The 27,048-nt window shown below is 52.6% G+C and overlaps 2 protein-coding genes across 2 annotated transcripts in view; one reads left to right on the forward strand and one right to left on the reverse strand.

Moving 5' to 3' along the window:
* Nucleotides 1-4,882: 4,882 nt before the first annotated feature.
* Nucleotides 4,883-8,545, forward strand: ELP6 (elongator acetyltransferase complex subunit 6). The gene is made up of 7 exons (XM_053468063.1): nt 4,883-5,003; nt 5,403-5,481; nt 5,859-5,929; nt 6,406-6,527; nt 6,955-7,144; nt 7,514-7,660; nt 7,749-8,545. The coding sequence occupies exons 1-7, from the start codon at nt 4,950-4,952 to the stop codon at nt 7,875-7,877; spliced, it is 792 nt and encodes a 263-aa protein (XP_053324038.1). The 5' UTR covers nt 4,883-4,949; the 3' UTR covers nt 7,878-8,545.
* Nucleotides 8,546-9,709: 1,164 nt separating this feature from the next.
* SCAP (SREBF chaperone) overlaps nt 9,710-27,048 on the reverse strand; it is a 23,418-nt gene continuing 6,079 nt past the window's right edge. The window contains exons 2-23 of the mRNA XM_053468055.1: nt 22,799-23,003; nt 21,157-21,280; nt 18,410-18,567; nt 18,001-18,221; nt 17,573-17,678; nt 16,891-17,063; nt 16,690-16,816; nt 16,198-16,310; nt 16,022-16,116; nt 15,713-15,811; nt 15,186-15,404; nt 14,590-14,999; nt 13,986-14,174; nt 13,336-13,540; nt 13,022-13,137; nt 12,209-12,752; nt 11,995-12,080; nt 11,656-11,738; nt 11,195-11,361; nt 10,707-10,787; nt 10,319-10,525; nt 9,710-10,047 (exon numbers count right to left, since the gene is read on the reverse strand). Of these exons, the coding sequence (XP_053324030.1) occupies nt 9,802-10,047; nt 10,319-10,525; nt 10,707-10,787; nt 11,195-11,361; nt 11,656-11,738; nt 11,995-12,080; nt 12,209-12,752; nt 13,022-13,137; nt 13,336-13,540; nt 13,986-14,174; nt 14,590-14,999; nt 15,186-15,404; nt 15,713-15,811; nt 16,022-16,116; nt 16,198-16,310; nt 16,690-16,816; nt 16,891-17,063; nt 17,573-17,678; nt 18,001-18,221; nt 18,410-18,567; nt 21,157-21,280; nt 22,799-22,920 (3,891 nt within the window). The 5' untranslated portion in view covers nt 22,921-23,003 and the 3' untranslated portion in view covers nt 9,710-9,801. The remainder of the gene's footprint in view (nt 10,048-10,318; nt 10,526-10,706; nt 10,788-11,194; nt 11,362-11,655; nt 11,739-11,994; nt 12,081-12,208; nt 12,753-13,021; nt 13,138-13,335; nt 13,541-13,985; nt 14,175-14,589; nt 15,000-15,185; nt 15,405-15,712; nt 15,812-16,021; nt 16,117-16,197; nt 16,311-16,689; nt 16,817-16,890; nt 17,064-17,572; nt 17,679-18,000; nt 18,222-18,409; nt 18,568-21,156; nt 21,281-22,798; nt 23,004-27,048) is intronic.

A 27,048-nucleotide genomic window follows, 5' to 3' on the forward strand; every position in this document is an offset into this window, starting at 1 on the left:
GAGGACAATACAGTCCAGCCAGGAGGCCGTTGACCGCTGGTCTTTAGACAGGAAGATAAATTTAACAATGTTTTGGAGGAAGATGAATGGAGGCTTTTTGGTGATTGGGCAGCTGACAGGATGTTGTCCTATGGTCAGTCTTGATGATTGGTTACAGGAGAGCTGGACATTCTTGATTGATGAGACAATATGTGATCTTCCATGCTACATTGAATGAAGGTTTCGACAGGAAGTTGCACTGTGACATCACTTGATGACAGCAGTTGGCAGGAAGTTGTGGTGTGACCTCAGTGGCTAAGCAGTTGACAGGAAGTTGCACTGTGAGCTCACCAGATCGAGAAGTTGTCAGGAAGTTGGGAGGTGACCTGATGGGTGGCTTTCTGAAGGTTTCCTCCATTGTATGACACGGTTCCAGCAGATCCTTTGTCTGATAGCAATATAAAACCCGATAGAAACCGCATTAAAATCCCTAACAGAGCAAAAAAACGAAAGCTGGTTTAACCAATCGGGCCGCAGCCTTTCATGGAGACTTTGAGATGTAGACAAGAAATGAACATGCTACGTGTGTTGTTTGGCGTGTGCGTGTGTGCCCTGCGTGCCCCTTTTCCCCCTCGAGTCGGCCATGTGTCCCCCTTCTACCGCCATGTGTGATTTCTAAAAAAAAGAAAGAAAAAACCCTGCTGTGCGCAGCTGACTTTTTTTGTACTTTCACCCACCTTTTTTTGGAGATTCTGTAAAATAAAGATAATAAAAGACGAGAATCGTAATAAAACGTTTTTAAAGTTAAAGTATCCTCTTTTTATTTGTGAATATTTGTGAATATTTGTGTCTGCGACGGGGGAGACGGAGATCGGGGACCGAGTGTCCTCATTTCCACTGAAACCTTCGAAAACATTAAAGTACCAAAAAAATCCCCAACGGCCGACTCATTTTATCGCCCTTAAATAATGAATCAGCGACGTGTCCGGGTGGGATATAGGAGGTGGAAAGCCTGCGTGTTAATGCCGGGAGCGATGCTTAAATTAAATATTTCCATTTCCATGTCTGTCATTTTTCTTTGCGCATTTCTTCTGTTTGCATTAATACGGCAGCGGGGAGGACCCCCCTTTATCTGCAGACCCGGAGCCCCCGTCGCTGTCAGTCATGTGATATTTTGGGTGACTTTCCCGGCTCAAACACCACACTGAGCTGATGCTTTATGGCAATGCTAATGAAGTCCGTTCCTCCATAGACTTTAATCAGTCAGAGAGTCCGGCTGGGTGATTAAGACTGAGTCATTCTATTAGTGATATAATAAGGACATGGTGTGTTTGCCTAGTAGATTGGGCTACGATATCAGACGTAATACCGGATCAGGTGGCTCTTCATGTGCTGGGTTGAGTTAGGCATTAGGCTTGAGACCACAACAGCCTTTCCAGCTACAGCTGAGCATTATGGGAGTTGTAGTCGGCAACATATAGTGTGCCAGAGCTTAGGCACCACCGCGGTGTTCACAAACAAGGTCTGGGAATGGTGTCTCATGTTGTCATCGTGGAGTTACGCGAAGATCGTCACTATGAGTTTTCTCACCGTTCTGTAAACCAGCTTGGCCAGGGGGCCGGGGGGCACGAAGCCCTCGCTTGACACACGAAGACCATATTTTTGGTGCGGCAAACAGGTCGACATCGCCAGAAACACCAAAAAAACTGGCAGGGGGGCCACGCATGTAATAAATATGAAAAGGTGGCAGTTATTGTGTCGGACGCAGCGGCTGCTATAACATTGCAGCAAATGTACAAAATTCAGAGAGGCCCAAGGTGGCAGCGTCCAATCAGACACAGTCTGGTCCCACAGTCCGGTTCCACAGCCCAGATCCCACAGTCCGGTTCCACACCCGGGTCTCACAGTCCGGTTCCACAGCCCAGATCCCACAGCCCGGGGTTCGGTACATACGGTAATGATTAAGGAGCGCCGCGCTCGGCTCAGTTTATGGGTCAAACTAAATTGTTGAAGTTGTAACTACGTTCAGCGGCACAGCCCGCACTCGCAACGACGTATCGGTACCAAGGTCACCGAGATGCTGTGTTTCCATGGCGACTGGGAGCTCGGGGTGGCTGCGAAGATCGATGCTCTGCTGGAGATGCAGGGAGTGAGCGCGGCGCTCGCTGTCAGATCAGAGAGCGCGGAAATTAGAGCAACATCTTAATACAGAGCGACATCTTAATACAGAGCGACAGGAGACCCCCTCGGCGGTCCGCGCCGCGGCCACCTTTACTCAATGCAGACATTTTTATTTTGTGTTTTTTCTGATGTTAAAAAAAAAAATCCGTTTAGGGTCGGAATGAGTGATTAACACAAACTTTGGAAAATAATGCAAGTTAACCCTATGAGTACCTGACGGCCGTCAATCTTCTTATATTTGTTAATGGAAGCACATTTGGATATATTTATGCAAATTTTAAGGGGCAATTAATTATGAATGATGTGAATAAAAAAATTGATAGTTACGACACGAGCACACCAGGGAAGTCTCAGGGATTTTGCCCCAATCTCAGGGTGAAGGAGCAGATTATGGGGGTCACACAGTCTAGATCTGACTATCTTTGCTCACAGTATGTTATGGTTGATATCCCTGCTTGAATGCAGGTGACTCCATTAAGTGTATCTTTAAATAATGACAATCAAGGTTTCCATGACGACCAGTGTTAGAGTCATTGTGAGTCGCTACATAATGAGTGTTAAAAGGGTTAAATTTTCAAGAGTCTCAGGGTCAGCTCCAGAGTTCCCGGGTATGATACTTCCAACGGTCAGCAGAGATTACAGATGAAGTTCTAGGCGTCTGGGAAGTGATTATTGGTGCGGAGGCTGCGAGGGAACGCGGCCAACGTGTGAATATATCACCGATAAATACTCGGCCCCCGTTAGAAAGCTTAATGAACCAATAACGCCGTTAAACAGGCGCCAGCGAGGCCGTAAAAGCACTAAATGCACGCAGGGCAAAGGATTTCAATGATAAAATCACATAGTGAATTATTCCGGGAGGCAGCTCGCCGGGGAGGATTTAAGTAAAGTGCCTGCAGTTCCTTCATTAGCGCCTGGAGACCAGATTAGCCCAAATGTTTCAAAAGTGGTGTTATCACCATGGCAACCAGTGGAATGGGCGTGCTCATTGGACCGGCTCTCCCCAAATGTCCCGTCTGTACCCCAGGAAACTCTCTTCAAACACCACGGGGATGACTTATAAAGATATTTTAGGTGTAAAACTGGGAAACCTGTGGAATTTACATTCGTAGAGATAAGTCGCTTCTACTCCCTAAAATTCCTCATACTATTGAAACGAATCATTTATTTTATATATAAATATATATTTTGCAATATAGAGAGATAAAGAAAAAATCCTTTATATGATTTACAGAAAACAAGATGGTTCTGACTGCATTTTGTATAATATGTTGAAATATAAATACACCTGCCTTCAAGTCTAAAATATCTGACTGGTTAAGCAGGACAAGTAGTAAATAACATAACAATTCCACTTACAGGAGCTTACAATCTAGCGGGAGTTAGGGCACCCCCCACCCATTTACCCCTTAAACAGGGGCGTGTCCCGCGACGACAGCAGGACCGCCCCCACTCTTTCCATATAAAAAAATTTCTAAATACAAAAAATAAAAAAATAAATATATAAAAAGATAATAATAAAAAACCCTAGATTGCCCTAGCACAACATCTAGCCAGTATAACCCTCCTGCCCCCGTTCACAACCCCCAAACCCGTTAAGCCATAAGCATAAAAATTCTATGAATAATGCACACAGCATAGTATGTTCCCTATAAGTGTTGGGAAAGTGTGGAAAATCTATATAACTGAGGTATTTCTGAAATCAGGACACCTGAATTGATAAACTTGGAGGGGATTTTCCATCACTTTACCTAATTTTGTGAGGATTCAGAGGGAAAATTTATCAAAAAAAAATTCAAATTTTCTCTAGTTTTTACTAAATTTCTCATTCTAAATTTTCATCCAACTATGGTATTAAAAGAAAGCGCTATCTCTCCTTGAAAAAACAATATATAGTTTACATGGGTGCTCTATTCACAGGAAAAGAGAATCATCGCTGAACCGACATACCCCAAAAATGGCAAAATTGCTCGGGACTTGAGGTACCAAAAACCCCTGGGACTGAAGGGGTTAAGTTAGTTTTTATTTAGATATTGTTTCGTTTTCGTCATGAAAAACATGCAGCGGCTTAAAACTTTCCGTCCACTGATATAAACTGGGGTATAAGTAGGTAAAGGAATGTGGAAGCACCGAGGGACCTCGTTCAGAGTTTGTACGTCGTCCTTATTGTGACTCAATAATAATATTATTTGGTGCTCTAGAAAGTGGGCCGGAGTACTGTGGGCGCTGGAGTTCTGGGTCTTTACGTGTTAAACCGACCCTTCTAAGATATAAGATAAGGTATAGAAGGATGGAGAAAATGTTTATGTTTAGAGCTGGCGTATTACATGTTCTCTCCGCAAATACATTTCTTCCAGTTGCGCTTTATTATGGAACAGCTGTAATAATATTACCCTCCTTTTAAAACTAAACAAGTCCAGTTAAAAATGGCGGGAAAGGTGGTTTTGAGGTTTGAGGTAATCGGCTCTGAGGGGGGTGACGCTGCAGATGCTGTATTTAGTAAAATGGTACGAGGTGGAACAGAAGCTTTAACTGGCTGCGGCGCATTCGCCTTAGCAACAGCAGGAGCCAATCACACGATGGCATTACGATGACGGAAGCAACCAAGCAAAATATGGCGGCGGCTGTATATGGCGTGTAATGACTGCTCTTACCGGCAGGTGTCAGTGTGCGGCAAGGAACGCGTGAATGTCCCTCATAGAATTCTCTTTCCGCCGCTCCATGGCAACCTCGTGTGAACGCAAGCTTCCGGCCTGGCATGTGAGGGAGAAGGGCGGTTGAGGCTGAACATGTTTCCCGAACTGAACAGCCTGTTGGGCGCTAGCACCGACTCGGTGGACAGGGTGAGGAAAGGAAAGGAAAGGAAAGGGCCCCTGCTCTGTGACTGAGTAACTATGGCACTCGAATGGAGGGAGCTGTCACTCAGGGAAGTGACTTATTACACAGTGACAGCTCAATACAGAGTCTGTGCCTGTAGGGGTATATGGGGCAGCTTTATACAGAGTATTATACAGCCTGCAGGGGTATATGGGGCAGCTTTATACAGAGTATTATACAGCCTGCAGGGGTATATGGGGGAGCTTTATACAGAGTATTATACAGCCTGCAGGGGTATATGGGGCAGCTTTATACAGAGCATTATACAGCCTGCAGGGGTATATGGGGCAGCTGTATCCAAGCTGATCTTGGAAGCTTACAATTTATTAACGCAGAAATATGTTAACATGTCTTGTTTCCGTTAGGGGAAGCTCACCCTGCTCTGTGACCGGAAAACCAACGGGAGCTTCCTGCTGCATCACTTCCTGTCCTACTACCTGAAAGGTAAAACCCGGCCACGGATTCATACGGCTGGTGTGTGTATTCAGCTCAGGCATCAGACGTGTTACATGTGAGAAAGCAGAGTCCCCGCGTGTATTCAGCTCAGGCGTCAGATGTGTTACATGTGAGAAAGCAGAGTCCCCGCGTGTATTGAGCTCAGGCATGAGGCGTGATACACGTGAGAAAGCAGGGCACCGTGTGTATTCCGCTCAGGCATCATGATAATGATGCTGCATTAAGGCTTATTTAAAGAGGAAATGTTCTAATATACTTAATGTTTCTTTACTTTTTTCTGTTTTAATGTGACAGATTACAGTTTGTGGAAATGACTTGATTTTGGGTGCAAACACAGGGTTTTTAACGCTCTCTCCTTTCCCCAGCCGGCTGTAAGGTGTGTTTCGTGGGCCTCGCGCAGTCCTTCAGTCACTACAGCGCCGTCGCCCAGAAGCTGGTGGGTAACTTTCTCTTGCGTTACTCGTAGTGCTACGGTTTTCATGCAGACCCCCCGCGGATCCCTAACGACACGAATCTGAGTTACCGGGTCGTGGAAACGTGTCCTCAGTTCATCAAAACGCAGCCCAGAGGGATTTTAGTGACATCACCCGGCGCTGGGAATAACCAAAGCTCGCTTAATGTTGTTAAGCTCATTCTTACATTAGAATGGTTCTTACGTGGCTTGCTGCCGTACGCCTTAGTCTGGTCCGGCATATCCGATCCGGTCTCCCAACATACATGAAGCGTTGTCTGCGTGTTTCTACAGGCATATGTACGTCACTGAATGGAAATCAACATAAATTATGTCACCCGTATCCTCTCCTTCCCACCCTTGTCGGGTTTAGAAGGGGACGGCGCTTTACAGGAGTAGATTGCGGCATCGTCATGTTTCATGCGCGGTCAGCACTTCTCAGGTTGTCTTGCTCTGTGCAGGGCGTGAATCTCCAGTCCGCCAGGGACGAGGGGCAGCTGGTGTTCCTGGAAGGGCTCAGATCTTACACGGACCTGCTGTTTGGGGAGAAGACGGACCCTCAAAACCCGCTCTGCTTCCTAAGGTGCGTCCCGTCTCTCGCCTCTGACTGCGTTGGGTCAGAACTGAAACGTAACAAGGAATGCAGGATCGGCCCGTATTCCGCCGCTAGACTCCACTCCAGTTGCAGTGAGTTCTACGTCTCTGAGTATTATGATGGTCCAACCCAGGGAGATTTCTTGAGCTATCTTGCTGCTTTAACTATACATCACACAGGGCCAGTTCAGCCCTTCCTGCAGGAAAAGCCACCTGGCATCGGCTCTTCATAATGTACAGCGAAGGCAGGGATATGAAATGTTTCGGGTCGCCTACATGATCCGGGGTATAAGCTCTTGTGCGGCTGGCTGTATCTGTCATGTAGGGGTGTAAGGGTCAGTAACGCGCAGTAAGCGGCGGCTGCTGACGTATTCCACCGAGACCTCTATAAATTAACAGTGACTTCTCCGTTTCAGGGACGGTTCAGACCTCAAGCCTCTTTATGACTTTGTTAGTGCGGCGCTGGCGCCCTCCTCAGGCCAGCGTTGGAAATGCCCAGTGCTGATTGTGGATGATGGCAGTGTGCTGCTGAGTCTGGGGGTTTCTGCCGTGCAGGTGCTGGACTTCATACATTACTGCCAGGCGACCGTGTGCGGCAAGAACAAGGTACACGCAACATGTATCCTAATGGTGTCCATGTGCCATGTGTACAGTGTGTGTGTGTAATGAAAGGTCTGTCCGTGTGTCCCGTGTACAGGGTATGCCCCGTATACCGTGTGTGTGTAACGAAAGGTCTGTCCCTGTGCCACGTGTACAGTGTGTGTAATAAAAGGTCTGTCCGTGTCCTGTGTACAGGGTATGCCCCGTATACCGTGTGTGTGTGTGTGTGTGTGTGTGTGTGTGTGTGTGTGTGTGTGTGTGTGTGTGTGTGTGTGTGTGTGTGTGTAAGTGTAACGAGTGATGAAAGGTCTGTCCGTGTCTCCCGTGTACAGTGTGTGTGTAATGAAAGGTCCGTGTGCACGTTGCATGTTTCAGGGGAACGTCCTTTGTCTTGTGCACAATGACAGCGACGGTGAAGATGAGGAGAACGAGCTGCTGGTGAAGTCTCTGTGGCACCGGAGCACCCTGATCCTACAGGCCGAGGGACTGCAGACCGGATTCTGTAAGGACGTGCACGGCCAGGTGAGTCCCAGCTCTGACCGAGGAGATCCTGACGGCTAGCGGCAGTTCTTCTCTGGTAACTAAACTCGCTCTGGTTTGATCTCTGCAGCTGCTGATCACTCGGCGTGCGCTGATCCGCGGCGGAGGGGAGAAGGACCGGTCCGCAGTGTATCAGTACAAGATCCAAGACAAAAATGTCACCTTCTTTGCCAGAGGACTGTCTGCGGCTGTGCTGTGAGGGGCCCGTCTGCGGCTGTGCTGTGAGGGGTCCGTCTGCGGCTGTGCTGTGAGGGGTCCGTCTGCCTCCGTGCCATCGGGGATGGCAGCCAAAGGGATTATTTCCTGAAAAAGTCACTGCTTTTGCGGCTGCTGCGATTTACTGGGGGGTAACAGAATCTCACTAACTATAATAACTGCCCCAGTCAGGGCATTTACGGAAAGGACTGAAACTTTGCAGATCTTACTGTAGAATAAATGAGTCTGAGGGGATCCTGAAGGCTTATTCAGGAATTACTCTTGTTTACAGGAAATATTTATTGGCATTTTTTTTTTTAACTGCCAAGAAAATTTTTGCAGATTCTGTAAGCGACCCTCTCTCCCTGTACAAAAACTAAAATGTACACGCGATCTCCCTGCGAGGGGCTGCGGGAGGGTCCTGTATACCGAATAGATAATTCAGTGAGGCGGCCCTGTCCTCATACGCGGGGTAATAGACGGCTGGCGCGCCATTTACCTGATCTCGCCCATCTCACCCGGCATAATAACATTTTCGATATGGAAACTCTGAACCAGCGCTGGGAGAAAGGAAACAGCCGACACGACTAATCAAGTATCCTGTGAATTGTTTTATGTAAGAAAAGTACAGAATGAGATTTAAAATAAAAAAGACTAAATTAAAAACACAAACTATCAGACTGTACAATTAACAATTTTTAAAGCTCTAGAAAGCATAATCTACATAAAAATAAATTATAACCTTTTACCAAAAAATAGTTTTTGTACATGATGCCGTTACACGCGACACGGAACAGCGGCTGGTTCCTCGAAGGTCTGTGATGTGGACCTTTCCAGGCAGCAGATGCAAGAGTTCACTGGCTCCTGATCAGTCACGCTAACCCCTTATTGGCTGTGCAGGTGCCAGCGGGCATCTCCCACACTAGCCTGGGGCATTGTGGGAGTTGTAGTCCAGTGGCTGAGAATCCCCCCAGGTGCGCTACAGCGGCCCTATCGGATATCTTTACGTGGGGCCCGCTGCCTAGGGCACGTATCACCCCCATCAGTATATCTCTGCTCTACATTGCTGTCCTGCTCGGTTCTCGAGGGCCGCAAACATGGCTGCTGCTGGCCCTCGTGGACTGGGCAGGTCTGGGTTAGTCTGGTTGTTTATAAAAATGAAGGAACGGTACGAGAGGAAATTCTGTGAACAGGACAGGCGCCGGAGATGTGACAGCGTCTCCTTCTACGAGGCCTCGTCGCTACAGAACGTCCAGCAGCAATCACTCAACGCTTACCCCCCCCCACTAACGGGGGAAACGAGGGTCCCCCCCAAGCAAAATAAAAATAAAATGTCAGCTGTGAGTTACCATGGAAACCCAAAAAGCCAAACCAACAGACAAGAGAAATGCTTTAAAGGAGACGTCCAATGAAGTGTTTGGAGATACTTAGTATCATTATACTGCGCCGCATGTATCGCTTTCAAGTAAGAATCCATTTTACAAACCCATTTAAAATAGTTCAGCGCACGTGACGTCTGCGCATGTCCGGACTGCCCGCTCTATCGCCGGTACTTGTAAGTAAGACAAGCTGCAGCCGGCGCAGGAAGAATTGCCCCCTGGAGGCAGATTCCGTGCGCTCGGGGACGGTGAGGGGGCAGTTATGAGAATGAAGTGCTTTCGATTCATCACGAATCTTCAGGCTTCTACTATTTTTCTTGGACAACACAAACCCGTCTCGTTCTCGCCGTTATTTAAACAAAACCAAATTTTTTATAGAAAAAAAAGAAAAAAGAAACTTTGCCTTAGAGACGGCAGGTTTGGGCTGAACCGAGAAAACCGGGAGCAGCACACGGTATATTTCCATTGGAAGTATATTTAACGTTTAACGTGAACGCGACCCCCGACAGACCGGGATTACGGCGAAGCTCCAGTCCTAACGCGGCCCCCTCAGTCCAGCTTCTCCAGCACCGATGGCACGTAGACCAGGCTGAGCTCACTGCCAAAGTCACACACAATGGCCGCGTTGTCCAGGACGAGTATCTGCCGGGCCGGCTGCGCCTCCTCGCACTTCCCCAGGTAGACGGTCTGCAGGAGGTCTCCGTAGCCGATGTCCCAGAAGGACACGCAGCCCTGGCCCCCCGTCACCAGCAGGTTGTCCGATATCAGACCCAAGCTGGAGCCGCAGCCCAAGTCCTACAGAGGAGCAAGAAGCGGTTTACGTAAATAACGTCACGCTAGACCCGGGAAGGAGATTCCCTTTAATGTTTTACCGCTAGAGCTCTAAACACCATCTGCGATACAGCCCTGAGCATTTCTACACATATAAAGTTTGATTTCCGGTTTGGACCAGGGCCCCGAGTTCCTTTAAATTATATAATTACCTGGCTGGTCGGTGTATATATATATAATTGACCAGACGGCTGTGGTGCCGTTGCTATGGAAACTGCTGCAGTCTGATACCCACCTGCTGGATGGAGTAGAGCTTGATCCCGGTGCTCCTGTCCCATATGCTGATGACATCATCCAGGCCGCTGCTGATCACGCAGGAAGCGGTGCAGATCAGTGATGTCACGTCCCCGCGGTGCCCGTACATGTGCCCAACTCGACTTCCAGTGAGAACATCCCAGAGGCAGATGGCTCCATCCTGCCCCCCACTGGCCAGAACCATAGTCTGCAGGAACAAGAAAGATGTGACGTCACAGGGAAGGTATATCCAGGGGCCACTAGGCACGGCTCTGCTGATACCCGGCCAATGCCTTGTTGGTATATAGCGCTTTCCGTGGGGCGAGGGAGATGGTTGCGCTCTGGATAATGGCCGGCACTGACCGGGGGGGGTCAGAGCATACACTCACCTCATCGATATAAACGGCTGTGATGCCCCCTGAGTGTCCCTGCAGGGTGAACAAGCAGCAGGCGTCCTCAAGCCGGTACACCTGCAGAGAAAAGCATCGGGTTATACGGACGGCCCCTGCGGAACCACCCGCAACATGCCCCTTGGGGTAACATTATCCACGTCATACGCCTACCCCAGAGACATGCCCTCAGATCAGACGGGGAACGGCAAATGCCAGTAATAAAGTTAAGAGCGCCATCTCGTTTCGTATCGCTTGGTGCGTAATAAAAAATGCTCTTCATCCAGACCGAGTATTTAGAACTCTTATTATTTAAGGATTAGCGGCTGGCGATTGAGTAACACGCTTACATCACGGCTCACGTAGGGTAATTTGCCCCAGGCTGTGGGGGAAGGTTTTATTTCCCCTTGTAATGTTTCTGTGCCGGGCCTTCGCGGACCTCCGTAGCCCAGGCTTGTGGCCCCTCGGTGGCACCCTGCGGTACGTACCCTGACAGTGTGGTCTTGGCTCCCAGTCACCAGCCGGCCAGCTGCAGCCTTCAGCGCTGTGATTGGCTTCTGGTGGGCACATGTCACGCTGTGAGTCAGCTGACACTTGATGATGTCATCGCTGCTATAGAGCGGGGAGCTCGGCATGTTGCTCCTGTTAGAGGTTCCTGAAAACGGAGGAGAAACAGCTGATGCTGAGGGTTCTGGGCCGGGATCTGGGGTGAAACCCAACTCCCCCCCAAACTCTCTGTTTAGCGATTCCGTCCCTTTGTCCGCCCCAGAAAGCCTCGCAAATAATGGAAACTCGATAAAGCCCAGACCATAAACCAGCCCAAACACGGATATATCCATAGGAAAGGGTCTGTGTGAAGCTGCAGCAGCCGGGTGCAGGCACAGGGGTGGCCATTCCCACAATCTCTCACATAGCGTGCATTACGAGCCCTTGTGGAGTCCGCGCTCACCTCGGAACTGCAGCTGGCTGGCAGATTTGTTGGACTCCAGGCAGAAGAAGTCCAGCGAGCCATTAAGTCGAGCCGCGACTATCCTGGGAAACATATAAAAAGTCATTGGTTACCCCCGGTGACCGGCACTGGCAGAGAGTAACATCTGCCGGCAGACTCCTTGGGCAGATACACTTGTCCTAGTGGTAACATACGATCTACCCCCCTCTGCCACACGTAACTACAAAAGTTTATTATTATTATTATTTTCCCCATTTTTTACACCCAAGATGAGTCCTGATGCTTGTGGGGGTCACCGAGTCATCCGACCTGCGGCGGGGTCTCGGAGAACCCACTCACCTGCGGTTCTGGAACACGAGGGCCGTGATGCCGCTCTGCCCTTCACCGTGGCTGCACTGCAGGGTTCCAGCTATGGCATCCCAGACCTGCAGAGAGGAAAGCGGGCTGTGTATGGGGGGCAACGCAGAGACCCTTCAGAAATCCCAACGCACACAGACAGGACCGAGACCACCCCGACGGGGCAGCAGGGCTCGAACTCCTCCACGGCACTTACCTGCAGGCTTCCGTTACTCCTCCCGGCCACTATCAGATTGCCCTGCAGCCCCAAGCTCCACACGGAGCCCTCGAAATCCTCTGTCCAGCCGGGATCGGGCGAGACCGCCCCGTTCCACGATCCGGGATCCTCTACGGAGCTTTTCCTCCTGGAAGAAGCGTAACTCCCATCCAAACGCCCGTCCATGGAGAGCCCGCCGGGTCCGTACAGCGGGGGAGAAAACACGGGAGGGAAGCTGCCCAGGGTGGGGGCTCCTTGCTCTTCGCACGCCCGCTGCACCAGGCCGCTGAAGTCGTAACCGTTGGCGCCTCCTTCGCGCCCGACGCTGACCGGTCTCTGGCGGCCGTCGGGCTCCTCTTGCTTGGCTTGCTCTGGGAAGTTGGTGTCGATCAGGCTGCTCAGGTCTGGCTGGTCGTAGAATCGCGGCGGCCGGCGCTTCAGGAGGTAACCGTTCTCCACGCAGTCCTCGGCGCCGTATTTACAGTCCGACAGCGTCTCCCAGCTCTCCGGATAATCGAAGACGCCGCTGCTTTCCCTGCGCAGACTGAGGCGGGGAAAACGTCGGTAATCGGCAGAAACCGCTTGCCTCTCACTCCAAATATACGCTTTATCCGTAATCTGTGTTACGCCGCGCTCTCGCTGATCGAACATTTCTATCCGTCAATATATCAGGAAAAATTAACTCCCCAGCGCCCATAATACCTGCCAAGTATCCCGTTTAGTCCCTCTCCCAAACCCCTTATGCCCCTGACTCTAATGTATCTAAATGCCCCGATAATGTATAGAACCAGCAGGCTTTCTTGGTCCTCTCACCGTTGCTTGGGGATGACGGTGAGGCAGTCGCCGGTTTGGGCATCCCACACGCGGATCTGGCCGGCCAGGCAGCAGCTCACCAGCAGCATCCGGTCGCTGGCCAAACACTCGATGTCCTGCAGAGAGAGCTCATCGCAATCAGCCGCCCGCCATAAACATCGACTTCTCTCCCCGATAACCTCGTGCCGGCCCTAAATAAAGCGTCTCGGCACGGACACGGCGACCGATTTACAACGAGCTGCAGTCAGACCGTAATTGCTGAAAGCGCGGAGATTTGGGGCTTTCCTCGCGGTGGGGAATCTAGAACCACGTACCATGAGGTGACCGCGCAGGACCAGGGGCACGATCTCCGTCTCAGGAGGCGAGTAGCCGTAGTCGTCGCACGGTAGGTCACCCCCCTTCCGGCGCCGGCTGTGGGAAAGACCGTTCTGGCCGTAGTTTTTAGGACACAGCAGCCGGTACAAACAGAACAGGAGCAGAACCAGGAGGATTCCGGAGGCCAGTCCCAGCGCGGCCACTCTGCCGGTACGGGAAGAGAAAAGAGCCAACAATCACATGAATATAACAATAAAAACCCATCAGCCAATCGGGGAGCCCCATAATGTGCGACAGAGTATAGAATACCCATCAGCCAATCGGGGAGCCCCATAATGTGCGACAGAGTATAGAATGCCCATCAGCCAATCGGGGAGCCCCACAATGTGCGACAGAGTATAGAATACCCATCAGCCAATCAGAACCCTCCTATCTTGTATAACGGTGTGCTTAGAAGTTAATGAAGTCCTGATTTGAGATACGGCTTCATAGAGGTGGAAACGAGTAACGCTCTGCAATCCCCCCTGCGGTGCGGGGTCAGCACGCGGCCGTCACGCCATTTACATATCTGACTCGTTAAGCAGGACGGTGGAATCCCGGATGTTTTTTGGGAGTTTCTTGGCATTTGTTGGCTGATCCGGGCTCTTACTTGTACAGGGTGACGTCCGCGGGCCCCTGGGCTTTGGAGGGCCCTTCGGCCGCTTTCTCCTCCTGCCGAGCGTCCCGAGGCGGATCGAAGAGGTGGGAGTGCTGGGCCTCGAGCGGGTGCCGGGCGTCCGCCGCCTCCTGCGGGGTCAGGTACACGGTGATGGGGATCACAGGCAGGATGCTGATGTACCTAGAACCGAGAAGAGGCATCAGACGGACCTCACAGGACAGAGAACGCGGGCCGGGGGCCGACCAACATCTACCTGCATGCAACGAGCCGGCGCATTCTTACACATAATGAATCCAGTCCTAAACCTCATTCATCATTTACAGGAAGTCAGTACCGGCTCTTGTCTGGGTTTTATAGACCCGAGAGGGTGGTGGATAAGTGGAGCAGCCTCCCAGCAGAAGTGGTAGAGGGTATTAAACATGCATGGGATAGACATACGGCTCCTGAATCTAAGACGAGACCAACGACTGATTAATGTCAGACGGCGACCAAACGGGGGCCGGAGGGGCTTTTCTATATTCAGAGTTAATTGCAGCCTCATCCGCTGAAAGGCGAAGCCGCGCGTTCTGTGCGAGTGGAGACGGCGGCTGCTTACTTTTTGGCCAGGGTGATGTTGTAGTAGCTGAAGAGCGTCGGCCAATGTCTGAACGAGAGCTTCCTCCAGGTCTCCTCGTCCTCCGCTCCCCACGTGACCTTTGCGTGCCCTCTGTCCTCTTTGCTCTCCTCTCCGGCATCCCTCTGCTCTTCTCCCCATCCCTCCAGCCGCCCCACGAGGGACTCCAGCGCCTCCTTGCGCTGCGATTGGTTCTCCAGAAGTTGGGATGAACCGGTGGGGAAAACAGAGAGGGAATTCTGGGGGTCGGCGGCGGGAAGGACCGGCACGGGAAGAGGGGGCATCACTTCCCCACCCAGGGGGCTCTGCTCCGTCACCTGAACCGTGAGATATGTGCGCAGGCCGGCGGGGTCCGTGTACAGAAGGATCCCGATCCAGATGACCGTCCCGGCCTGCAAACAGAGACGTGAGATGTACCGAAACCTGCCCTGACCTGCGACGGCTGCCGCACGCCCTCTCCTGTAGTTGCCGGGCCGACGACCTCTGGGTGTTATGGGAGTTCCGCCGGCTTTGTGTCCCCGGACACTGCCGGTGGCGTCACCCGACCAGACTCCCAGCCGACACATCGGTCTCCTTACCATGATGATCCTCTGCGCCAGCCGCGTCCGTGCGAAGAAGTACACCAGGCGCAGTCTCTTGGGCAGGCGCAGGTTGCGGAACGAGGAGGGCTGCAGCGTGATGGTGTGGGGGGTGGTCCGCCGCGTGGCTTGCTGCCGCTCGTACCTCGGTGTCCGCGGCCCGGTCTTGGCGGGAGGCATGCAGGCCTCGGCGGGCATCCGCTTGTTTAGATCTGCCAGCTATGAATAAGACATGATAATTACACGCGGCGACGGCGCCCTGACATCATAATACAGCTCATCCTGATGATGTCATCCAGTGCCGCATCTCTCAGCATCACAGCGCACGGAGCCACAAGCATTACTTCTGCTTTAGAGATTCTTTGTTTCTGACCCTTTTGCCCAACCAAAGCTACACCCCGCGCCCCTCGGTCCGTGCATGCGCTGCTCTCCCGGGATCCTCGGTGAAACGTCCCCCACCGTTCCGCGCGCATCACTCCTCACTATCTCCTCGGTTTGCTTTTGCCGCGGGACTTGCCGGTACCCACCTCCATCCTTCGAATGTCGATCGACAACACGGTGGTGAAGAAGAACATCTGCAGGAAGAAGTCCGACACGAGCCCGACGACGGCGAACAGACAGAACTCCTGGGGAGAGATCGACGGCGATGAGCGGGGTGGGCTGCCGCGCATGTACAGGTTTCTGGCGTCACACATACATAGCGATCTATACGCCCCCCCCCGGGACATATGTTATAAGGTAAAGCAGAATCATTATTTAAAGCCCATAAGGGGGGCGACTCCCCGAAATCCCTGGCTGAACGGAGGGAATGCATAAAAGCGTCGCGATAAACCCACCTGGATGGCCGGCACCAGCGTGAAGTATCCAATCAGGATGATTCCCAGCTCGGTCGCCATGTTTTTCATGATGGACCAGCTTTCATTGCTGAGGCCTGCGGAGAAAGGGGCGCCGGAGGAGAGTTATTGGCGGTCCCCAGACCCGAATGCTTCACCCCCCGTGGAGGGCGACTCACCCTGCGCGATGCGGAGCTTCACCTCCAGATCCACCGGAGTCGACACCACGGACTTTGTGAGCACCAAGACGTTCTCCAAGCCGATGACGACCACCAAGTACGGGAATATCTCCCTGAGGACGACAGTCACAGCCGTCAGCAACCGGCAGCCACCACCGGGGGGCGCCGCATCCCAACACACCCCACGGCAGAACCTCAACGCTGCCTAAACCTTTGGCTTTATGTGCAATTCTGGTGCAAAGCGGTAAAAGCACAAGCAGTCTGCAGGAAGACTTCTTCGGTTGCTAAGGCAACAGCTCCAGTTTTACCTCTTTTGCACCAGAACCGATGTCGGAAGGGACTCCCGGTCAGCTATGTAGATATTAAAGAAAATATAAAACATTCATCACAGCCCGAGCGACCCGAGCCTCCTACCGGTCCGACTGCCATAAAGCTTTCCCCTAATACCGGCTCCAGAGACCCCAACGTGCCGCTCGTCACCCGGCCACATACCCGCCATTGAGGGTCGGCGTCAGTCCGAAGAGGGTGCACAGACCGACGGACATGAGCAGGGAGCTGAGGACAGTGACCACCGCGGCCAGCGCCAGACCCCACTTCGACTTCACCAGGTCGATCTTCCCTGAGGACAGAAACAAGCGCCGGTTACTGAACGCACCCCGGTGACGGCTCGGCCCACCGGCCCCCCGTACTTACTGGTGGAGAAATAGATATAAGCAAAGAGGATGAAGTACGTGGTGACGAGCGGGATGAGCTCAGCGATGCCGATCTCCTCCTTGAAGTGAATGTGGACGATGTTACGCAGCTTCAGGGTGCAGTTGGCGCAGGGATGGAGCTGCCGGAGACGGGACCTCAGACTGCGCAGGAACCTGAAACACACGAACCACGAGGCGGCTGCACAAACCTTTCCAAGGAGGGCCGGGGCTCGTAGGGAAAGGGCCCGGGGCTCGTAGGGAAAGGGCCCGGGGCTCGTAGGGAAAGGGCCCGGGGCTCGTAGGGAAAGGGCCCGGGGCTCGTAGGGAAAGGGCCCGGGGCTCGTAGGGAAAGGGCCCGGGGCTCGTAGGGAAAGGGCCCGGGGCTCGTAGGGAAAGGGCCCGGGGCTCGTAGGGAAAGGGCCCGGGGCTCGTAGGGGAAGGGCCCGGGGCTCGTAGGGAAAGGGCCCGGGGCTCGTAGGGAAAGGGCCCGGGGCTCGTAGGGAAAGGGCCCGGGGCTCGTAGGGAAAGGGCCCGGGGCTCGTAGGGAAAGGGCCCGGGGCTCGTAGGGAGCTCGTGGAGCCAAATCCGCTTTGCATTATGCCGCTGTACGGCGGGCACACCTCGGAGGGGGCGGGGGACGCGGGTGTCTAAACGCGGGCGCAGCCTCCACACCAACTACTTACGTGGCGTTGTATCTGCGAAACGCGATGGTGATGGTGTAAGATACGACCCGCTTGCGGTTGTTTAAGTTGACTCCGCTCTGCTTCCCCGGCACCCCGAAAAGGAGGTCTGCAAAACACAAGAGACGTGGGGGGGCTGGGGGTCAATCATACTATTATACTGACCGAGACGGAACTCCGTATTTAGGAAAGGGGATCTGTTTAATGCAGTCTGCGGGCAGCCATTAGTGAGAGGGCCGCGACGGGCCGAAGCTGGAGAAAAATCCCCCCAGAGTAACCGAGCGGCCATCGTTGGCTGATACTTTCTCTGCTACATCGCGATCCGTTTCCCTCCGGCAGCGAACGATCTCCGCGAAGCCGCGTTCTTTTGGGTCAATAACCGGAAGATTTGGTGAAGCGCCGCGGGTGGGGGTGGGGCGCGCAGCTCTTACCCTTCAGCGTGGCGGAGGTCTGCAGGGTCTTGGGCTCGTGCTGCTGGATGGTTCTGATGAGGTCCGCGTCGTTGTTGAAGAGCTCCGGGTCGTTCTGCCAGAAGTTGGCCGGGGACAGCAGGAGGCAGCCATGTTCCGGCAGTTTGCCCCGGAGCTTCCTCAGCCCCGGCAGGAGGTCGGTCACCTGGAGGCAAACATCTTCCAGGCTCGTCTGGCCGGAGCTGCGGCGACAGAAGCGGGAAATAGACATAAACACCTGAACGGGAGGGGCCACTTAACGGGGAGGAATAAGCAGGCAGGGCCTTAGAGCAGGGAGTTCAGACGGCTGCTCCCGTGGCACTCGGGTGGGATTCTCATACATATTATTATCTATAAACATCGTTACAAGGCACGGAACCGGAAGACGAACCTCTCTCGGAGAACGTGGTTCCTGATCTCTTCCACCAGCGGGAAAACTCGTGACAGCGGGGAGCGGAAGACGTCCACGGCTCGGAAGTTCTTATCCCACGGAGACACCACGGCTTTCACCAACACCTGCTGGATGTAGGCCACGGGCAGCCCGACGTACTGCGGGGAGACGCGCCGGCGATCAGTGACCCCTTTACACCCCGCAAACCGCACAACAGCGAGTGTATCAGTAAATACCCGGATACACCGGGAAATAACACGGAGCCGGATTCCCCGACACGCAGAATAAAAATCACCCGGAAACATCACGAGATCTCAACGTGACCGGCTCCGGGGAGAGAGACGGGGAGGGAGAGACGGGGAGGGAGAGACGGGGGGGGGGAGGGAGGGAGAGACGGGGGGGAGGGAGAGACGGGGGGGTGGGAGAGACGGGGGGAAGAGGGAGACGGGGAGAGAAGAGAGAGACGGGGAGAGAGAGAGACGGGGAGAGAAGAGAGAGACGAGGAGAGAAGAGAGAGACGGGGAGAGAAGAGAGAGACGGGGAGAGAAGAGAGACGGGGAGAGAGGGAGAGACGGGGAGGGAGGGAGAGACGGGGAGGGAGGGAGAGACGGGGAGGGAGGGAGAGACGGGGAGGGAGGGAGAGAGAGACGGGGAGGGAGGGAGAGAGAGACGGGGAGGGAGGGAGAGAGAGACGGGGAGGAAGGGAGAGACGGGGAGGGAGGGAGAGACGGGGAGGGAGGGAGAGACGGGGAGGGAGGGAGAGACGGGGAGAGAAGAGAGAGACGGGGAGAGAAGAGAGAGACGGGGAGGGAGGGAGAGACGGGGAGGGAGGGAGAGACGGGAGGGAGGGAGAGACGGGGAGGGAGGGAGAGACGGGGAGGGAGGGAGAGACGGGGAGGGAGGGAGAGACGGGGAGAGAAGAGAGAGACGGGGAGGGAGGGAGAGACGGGGAGAGAAGAGAGAGACGGGGAGAGAAGAGAGAGACGGGGAGAGAAGAGAGAGACGGGGAGAGAAGAGAGAGACGGGGAGGGAGGGAGAGACGGGGAGGGAGGGAGAGACGGGGAGGGAGGGAGAGACGGGGAGAGAAGAGAGAGACGGGGAGAGAAGAGAGAGACGGGGAGAGAAGAGAGAGACGGGGAGGGAGGGAGAGACGGGGAGGGAGGGAGAGACGGGGAGGGAGGGAGAGACGGGGAGAGAAGAGAGAGACGGGGAGAGAAGAGAGAGACGGGGAGAGAAGAGAGAGACGGGGAGAGAAGAGAGAGACGGGGAGAGAAGAGAGAGACAGGGAGAGAAGAGAGAGACGGGGGAGAAGAGGGAGACGGGGGGGAGAAGAGGGAGACGGGGGAGAAGAGGGAGACGGGGGGGAGAAGAGGGAGACGGGGGGAGAAGAGGGAGACGGGGGGAGAAGAGGGAGACGGGGGGAGAAGAGGGAGACGGGGGAGAAGAGGGAGACGGGGGGAGAAGAGGGAGACGGGGGGAGAAGAGGGAGACGGGGGGAGAAGAGGGAGACGGGGGGAGAAGAGGGGAGAAGAGGGAGACGGGACGGGGGAGAGACATTTAAATCCATGAAGGGATAAAGGCTGGGAGAGAATTCATTTCAAAGGAGGAGAAAAATTACAAGAAGAGCCTCGGCTCGTCTGCTCCGGACACAGAAGGTTTAAACCGGTTTGGATTTGCTGGAAGTGTTTGGCCCCTCGGGGCCGGTGTGACGGGTTTCGCTGCACGTTCCTCACCTTTACCCCCTGATAAGTAAAAGCGTGGAAAGGATGTTTTTCAGCAGCTGATAAGGGAGCCGGTGAAGGACAGGAGACGCCAAACAGAACATTTCCGGTAACGGCCGTTCTCCAAAGTGCGACGAATTCACTCGGCGGCACGGAAAGAACGCTGCCGGGGGGGGGGCTTCGTTTAAATAGTTTGGCCCTGAGTGATTTCCCGGTGAACAGGGAGCGGGGTATACGGTCCCACTGGTAGATCCAGGGGCACGGCTCTCCCGTTTGGGGGGCCGCACATGGATTTAAGGAAACATTGACGGGGTAAAGTGCTGGCGCTCTGGGACCCCCGGATCGATGGCTCGTGGTGCTGACCGACGGGAAGCCAGGGGGTCTCGTGAGATTAGAGCGCCACGCAGCGCAGAATAAAGCGCCCTGTGGGGCCCCGGGTGCCGCCTGCGCAGTCTCTTGGACAGCCATTATTTGATTAATAAAGCTTTGGGGGGCCATTTCTGACGTTATTTTGGGAAATCACATTCCCGGCACGTCTACGAGGGCCAAGCCGGCCCCCGGCCGCCTTATCTGCCAGACCTTGGTGCTGAGCCGGTTATCAGGGGCATCGGGGCAGATTAAATCCCTCGGCTGCGTCACTAGTGGACAGAAAAGCGGAAAGAAAAACAGGCAGGGGCCAAGGTCACCGACACGCCTGTCCGAAGGGCCGTGGGGCACATCAGACGTTTACAGCCGGAAAAGCCCTTTAACCTGTGCCAGGGGGGCAATCGCCGCCAGTCCAAAGGGCAACCGCAGAACGATCCTGTGAGAAGCGCAGCAACGTCGATGCTATCCAGGGGGCCGAAGACCCTAAAGTCGCTCATTAGTAAATTGGGCATTAAGCCGGCCATTACTCGGTGCCTGGGCTGCGCATGCCATGCAATGCTTCCTGGGATAAAACTACTAAACAACAACCAGGACAGGGGGGATATAAACCACCAGCCCGCCATGGAGCTGAGCAGCTTCCCAGAATGCTTTGCAGCTTACCCAATCAGGCTGCTCGATACGGTCTCCCGGTGCCGGTTCTTGACGAGGAGGTCGATAATCCTTCGCCGGGGTGATGAACTCCACCGGACCGGTCCCAGGCAGGGGCAGCTTCAGGAGAGGGTAACTGCGGAGACAGGAGGGCAAAAGATCAATAGCGAGAGGGCAAAAACGGAGCAGTCACCATGGCAACTATGAAACGCTTACACTGTGCACGAGACCTGCAGTTTATAAATAATACTCAACGCAGCTCAAAGCATGGCCACTGCCACGCGTTACTTTATTCACTAGAGCGCAAGCTCCCGGGATCAGGCCCTCGCCTCCTTCTCTGTTGTATGCATATTACTCCCCCCCCGTGAGATTAGCCCAAGCAGGGGCCGGGGCAGCAGGCGCTGGATTGGCTTCTGTTGGTTTAGGAAAGTCGGTGAGAGAGAGAACACGTTTCTGTTATTTGCAGTTACATTTCACATCAGCTCCTGAAACGGGGCCCGGCCGACACGGAGCCGGCACAGGGGCCCCGGCAGACACGGAGCCGGCACAGGGGCCCCGGCAGACACGGAGCCGGCACAGGGGCCCCCGGCAGACAAGGAGCCCGGCACAGGGGCCCCCGGCAGACAAGGAGCCGGCACAGGGGCCCCCGGCAGACAAGGAGCCCGGCACAGGGGCCCCCGGCAGACAAGGAGCCGGCACAGGGGCCCCCGGCAGACAAGGAGCCGGCACAGGGGCCCCCGGCAGACAAGGAGCCGGCACAGGGGCCCCCGGCAGACAAGGAGCCGGCACAGGGGCCCCCGGCAGACAAGGAGCCGCCACAGGGGCCCCCGGCAGACAATCCTTGACTCCGACAGCAAACACTCGGCTGGACAAAACCGGCAGCGCAGGGCCGCTCGGGGCTATGACTGCAAACCACGCACCGCGCTCCCAGTCAGCTCCCAGTTTAGCGATCGGAGCCCCGAGCGTCACGCACACGAGTCGCCTCTGCAGGCGAGGGCCCCGGCGCTGTCACCCGAGACGATTTATCTTCTCTACAGCTGAGACTTTTGGGAAAAATCCAAACACTAAATCTGGTTGGTTTCATTTGAATAAAGAAAGAACATGCGCGAGTAACACGGCCCAGCGATCCGGGGCAGGATCCATCCGGTGTCCCGCTGGCCTCATCAAACATGCTGAACGGAGCAATACTGAGGCCAAACGCTGACCACCAGAACTCTCATCCCACCTCCGGAAAGCAGCAAACCCTCCCAATTATCCCAACAAACCGTCCAAATACCCCGCCGAGTGCCGGCCGGGGGAAACGAGGAGGCATCAGGAAAAGCCATGGAGTCCATTTTTTTTTCTTATTATTTTTCTTTTGGCAACCCTCAACATAAAAGAACCTCCCAGCAGATCGGCCCCCGGCGGCCCCCCATCTAATTGCCCATTTCTCCTGCTGTAACGACTCAAACCTTAATCAGTCGTCGGCCTCGTCTTAGATTCAGGAGCCGTATGTCTATCCCATGCATGTTTAATACCCTCACTGTATTACCCTCTACCACTTCTGCTGGGAGGCTGCTCCACTTACCCACCACCCTCTCAGTAACGTAACACTTCCTTGAATCACGTCCAAGCTTTAACTCCCTGATTGCCCAAACTGAACCCAGGGACTGACCAGCAGGCGAGGATGCAGAGCGCGGTGAAGATGATGATGGGGATGGGGTAGGAGGCACACAGGAGCCCGTGTCTGTAGAAGGCCCGCGATATCCTCTCACGCAGTCTGTCAGTCAGGGGCATCGTCGGCTGCCGTCACCTACTCGCCATCACGTGACCCACAGGGCTATTCCATGGCCGGCTCCTTGCTGACGACGAACATGAGCCTGTGGGAGAGAGCGCAGTTATGTGCTAGACCCAAGAGCTTGCAATTTAACGTCACGCTATATACTGTAAATCTGCATCAACACACAAGTAACAAAAATGATGCTGATAACAATAAAATGCAAGTACTGAAAATCTAGAAACTCAATGCAGTCTTTTAACCCTAAAATAGCTTTAACAAAAATGTGTAAAATCGCAATTATTGAATTGCACAATAAATAAATAAATCTAATATATTATAAGCCGGAGAAACATCACTCCCATTACTCTAAACACTCAGGATGCACTATTTAGGTTACATGGGCTTCATCGGTAAAATTTGTAGTATTTATTTTTTTTTGGCGCAGGGGTGAGAATCTCCTGTGAGTTACAGCAAAAAAAAAAAACAAAAAAGAAAGTCCAAGTTATAAAGTCTATGGAGGACGGACTTCATTAGCATCGCCATAAAGCATCGGCTCAGTGCGGTGTTTGAGTCGGGAAAGTCACCCAAAATATCACATGACTGACAGCGACGGCGGCTCCAGATAAAGGGAATGTATATTCCTGTATACAGCGCTGGGGGTTTTTGGGGAAAAAGGGGATTCCAGGTGCCGACACACCTTCGTCTAGGGGTTAATATTTTAAATCCAGGTAGCTCGAATAATCGCAAGAAAATACTTCTTTGATAGGAAAATGGAGGGTTTAATGCTGTGATGGAGCCTATGAAGGCTAACACACACAGGGTTACATTGGGAATGAAGTTGTGACTGCAACAATGACGGAAAGATTGTAACAACTAATGACATACAGGGAGTTCTTATAGGGTGGGATCAAAGGTACATTACTATTGGTTAACTAATAACAAAAGACAATGCTAACACTATTACACAACATACAATTTACAATCCTATAGATACAATCCTAGGGATACAACATCAAAAGACAATACTAACACAATCACACACTATTTACAAACAGACTATACAGACAATGTAATTCAGGATTTACAGATGTCCTTTGATGTGGGCTTCGGGGGGCTACATTTGCACTTCAATAAAAGTCTCTGTCCTTTTTGTGTGCATGTGAATTGAACTGGCCAAATATTGTTTGGTTACTCAGATCACTTTAACTCCTTCTACACCTATAATGACTGTAATTTATATTTGTCATATAATTATGTTATACTGCTCCCTAGGGTGTCTGACATAGTCTGCATGCTACCTCCACAGCGCTGGGGGGTTATATTACTGTATACAGCGCTGGGGGTTATATTACTGTATACAGCGCTGGGGGGTTATATTACTGTATACAGCGCTGGGGGTTATATTACTGTATACAGCGCTGGGGGGTTATATTACTGTATACAGCGCGGGGGGTGATATTACTGTATACAGCGCTGGGGGTTATATTACTGTATACAGCGCTGGGGGTTATATTACTGTATACAGCGCTGGGGGTTATATCACTGTATACAGCGCTGGGGGGCTATATTACTGTATACAGCGCTGGGGGTTATATTACTGTATACAGTGCTGGGGGGTTATATTACTGTATACAGCGCTGGGGGTTATATTACTGTATACAGCGCTGGGGGGCTATATTACTGTATACAGCGCTGGGGGTTATATTACTGTATACAGTGCTGGGGGTTATATTACTGTATACAGCGCTGGGGGTTATATTACTGTATACAGCGCTGGGGGGTTATATTACTGTATACAGCGCTGGGGGTTATATTACTGTATACAGCGCTGGGGGGTTATATTACTGTATACAGCGCGGGGGGTGATATTACTGTATACAGCGCTGGGGGTTATATTACTGTATACAGCGCTGGGGGTTATATTACTGTATACAGCGCTGGGGGTTATATCACTGTATACAGCGCTGGGGGGCTATATTACTGTATACAGCGCTGGGGGTTATATTACTGTATACAGTGCTGGGGGGGTTATATTACTGTATACAGCGCTGGGGGTTATATTACTGTATACAGCGCTGGGGGGCTATATTACTGTATACAGCGCTGGGGGTTATATTACTGTATACAGTGCTGGGGGTTATATTACTGTATACAGCGCTGGGGGTTATATTACTGTATACAGCGCTGGGGGGGTTATATTACTGTATACAGTGCTGGGGGTTATATTACTGTATTCAGCACTGGGGGGTTATATTACTGTATACAGCGCTGGGGGTTATATTACTGTATACAGCGCTGGGGGTTATATTACTGTATACAGCGCTGGGGGTTATATTACTGCATACAGTGCTGGGGGTTATATTACTGTATACAGCGCTGGGGGGTTATATTACTGTATACAGTGCTGGGGGTTATATTACTGTATACAGCGCTGGGGGTTATATTACTGTATACAGCGCTGGGGGTTATATTACTGTATACAGCGCTGGGGGTTATATTACTGTATACAGCGCTGGGGGTTATATTACTGTATACAGCGCTGGGGGTTATATTACTGTATACAGCGCTGGGGGGTTATATTACTGTATACAGCGCTGGGGGGTTATATTACTGTATACAGCGCTGGGGGGTTATATTACTGTATACAGCGCTGGGGGGTTATATTACTGTATACAGCGCTGGGGGGTTATATTACTGTATACAGTGTTGGGGGTTATATTACTGTATACAGTGCTGGGGGGTTATATAACTGTATACAGCGCTGGGCGGTTATATCACTGTATACAGCGCTGGGGGGTTATATTACTGTATACAGCACTGGGGGTTATATTACTGTATACAGCGCTGGGGGTTATATTACTGTATACAGCGCTGGGGGTTATATTACTGTATACAGCGCTGGGGGTTATATCACTGTATACAGCGCTGGGGGGTTATATTACTGTATACAGCGCTGGGGGTTATATTACTGTATACAGCGCTGGGGGGTTATATTACTGTATACAGCGCTGGGGGGTTATATTACTGTATACAGCGCTGGGGGTTATATTACTGTATACAGTGCTGGGGGTTATATTACTGTATACAGCACTGGGGGTTATATTACTGTATACAGCGCTGGGGGGTTATATTACTGTATACAGCGCTGGGGGGTTATATTACTGTATACAGTGCTGGGGGTTATATTACTGTATACAGCGCTGGGGGCTATATTACTGTATACAGCGCTGGGGGTTATATTACTGTATACAGCGCTGGGGGTTATATTACTGTATACAGCGCTGGGGGGGTTATATTACTGTATACAGCGCTGGGGGTTATATTACTGTATACAGTGCTGGGGGTTATATTACTGTATACAGCGCTGGGGGTTATATTACTGTATACAGCGCTGGGGGTTATATTACTGTATACAGCGCTGGGGGTTATATTACTGTATACAGCGCTGGGGGTTATATTACTGTATACAGCGCTGGGGGTAATTATTGTATACAGCGCTGGGGGTAATTATTGTATACAGCGCTGGGGGTAATTATTGGATACAGCGCTGGGGGTAATTATTGGATACAGCGCTGGGGGGTTATTATTGGATACAGCGCTGGGGGGTAATTATTGGATACAGCGCTGGGGGGTTATTATTGGATACAGCGCGGGGGGGTTATTATTGGATACAGCGCTGGGGGGTTATTATTGTATACAGCGCGGGGGGTAATTATTGGATACAGCGCGGGGGGGTTATTATTGGATACAGCGCGGGGGGGTTATTATTGGATACAGCGCGGGGGGGTTATTATTGGATACAGCGCTGGGGGGGGTTATGATCCCAGTCTTGTTTCCATGGGACTTTCCCTTTAAAAGCTGGTAAGAGCCCCCCCCCCCATGACACTTTGGGCAGTTATTATATACTTTAGAAGCCTTGAAGGGCAGTTCCCGCGTGGCGATGTTATGAAAGGCCTGGCGAGTGTTAAATTATCATACAGGCTCAGACCTGCCCTGGGATTACATCACCCCGGGGCACGGCCGGCAAACCGGTTCCCCCAGAGCGCCCTCAATGAGACAGCAGACAGGAGAGCGGCCGGCTCTGCCGCAGATATCACGGAACGGCGCGTTTATCTGCGTGTCCGGGCCCTGAACCCCCGGGGCCT

The sequence above is a fragment of the Spea bombifrons genome, chromosome 5, assembly GCF_027358695.1.
Source record: "Spea bombifrons isolate aSpeBom1 chromosome 5, aSpeBom1.2.pri, whole genome shotgun sequence".
Lineage (NCBI taxonomy): Eukaryota > Metazoa > Chordata > Amphibia > Anura > Pelobatidae > Spea > Spea bombifrons.

Bases quoted from the DNA above. Each gene is read 5' to 3' on its own strand.
- ELP6 (XM_053468063.1), top strand. From the start codon at position 4,950: ATGTTTCCCGAACTGAACAGCCTGTTGGGCGCTAGCACCGACTCGGTG. The intron at 5,482-5,858 runs GTAAAACCCGGC...TCCTTTCCCCAG, and splicing joins CCTGTCCTACTACCTGAAAG to CCGGCTGTAAGGTGTGTTTC. The intron at 5,930-6,405 runs GTGGGTAACTTT...TGCTCTGTGCAG, and splicing joins GCGCCGTCGCCCAGAAGCTG to GGCGTGAATCTCCAGTCCGC.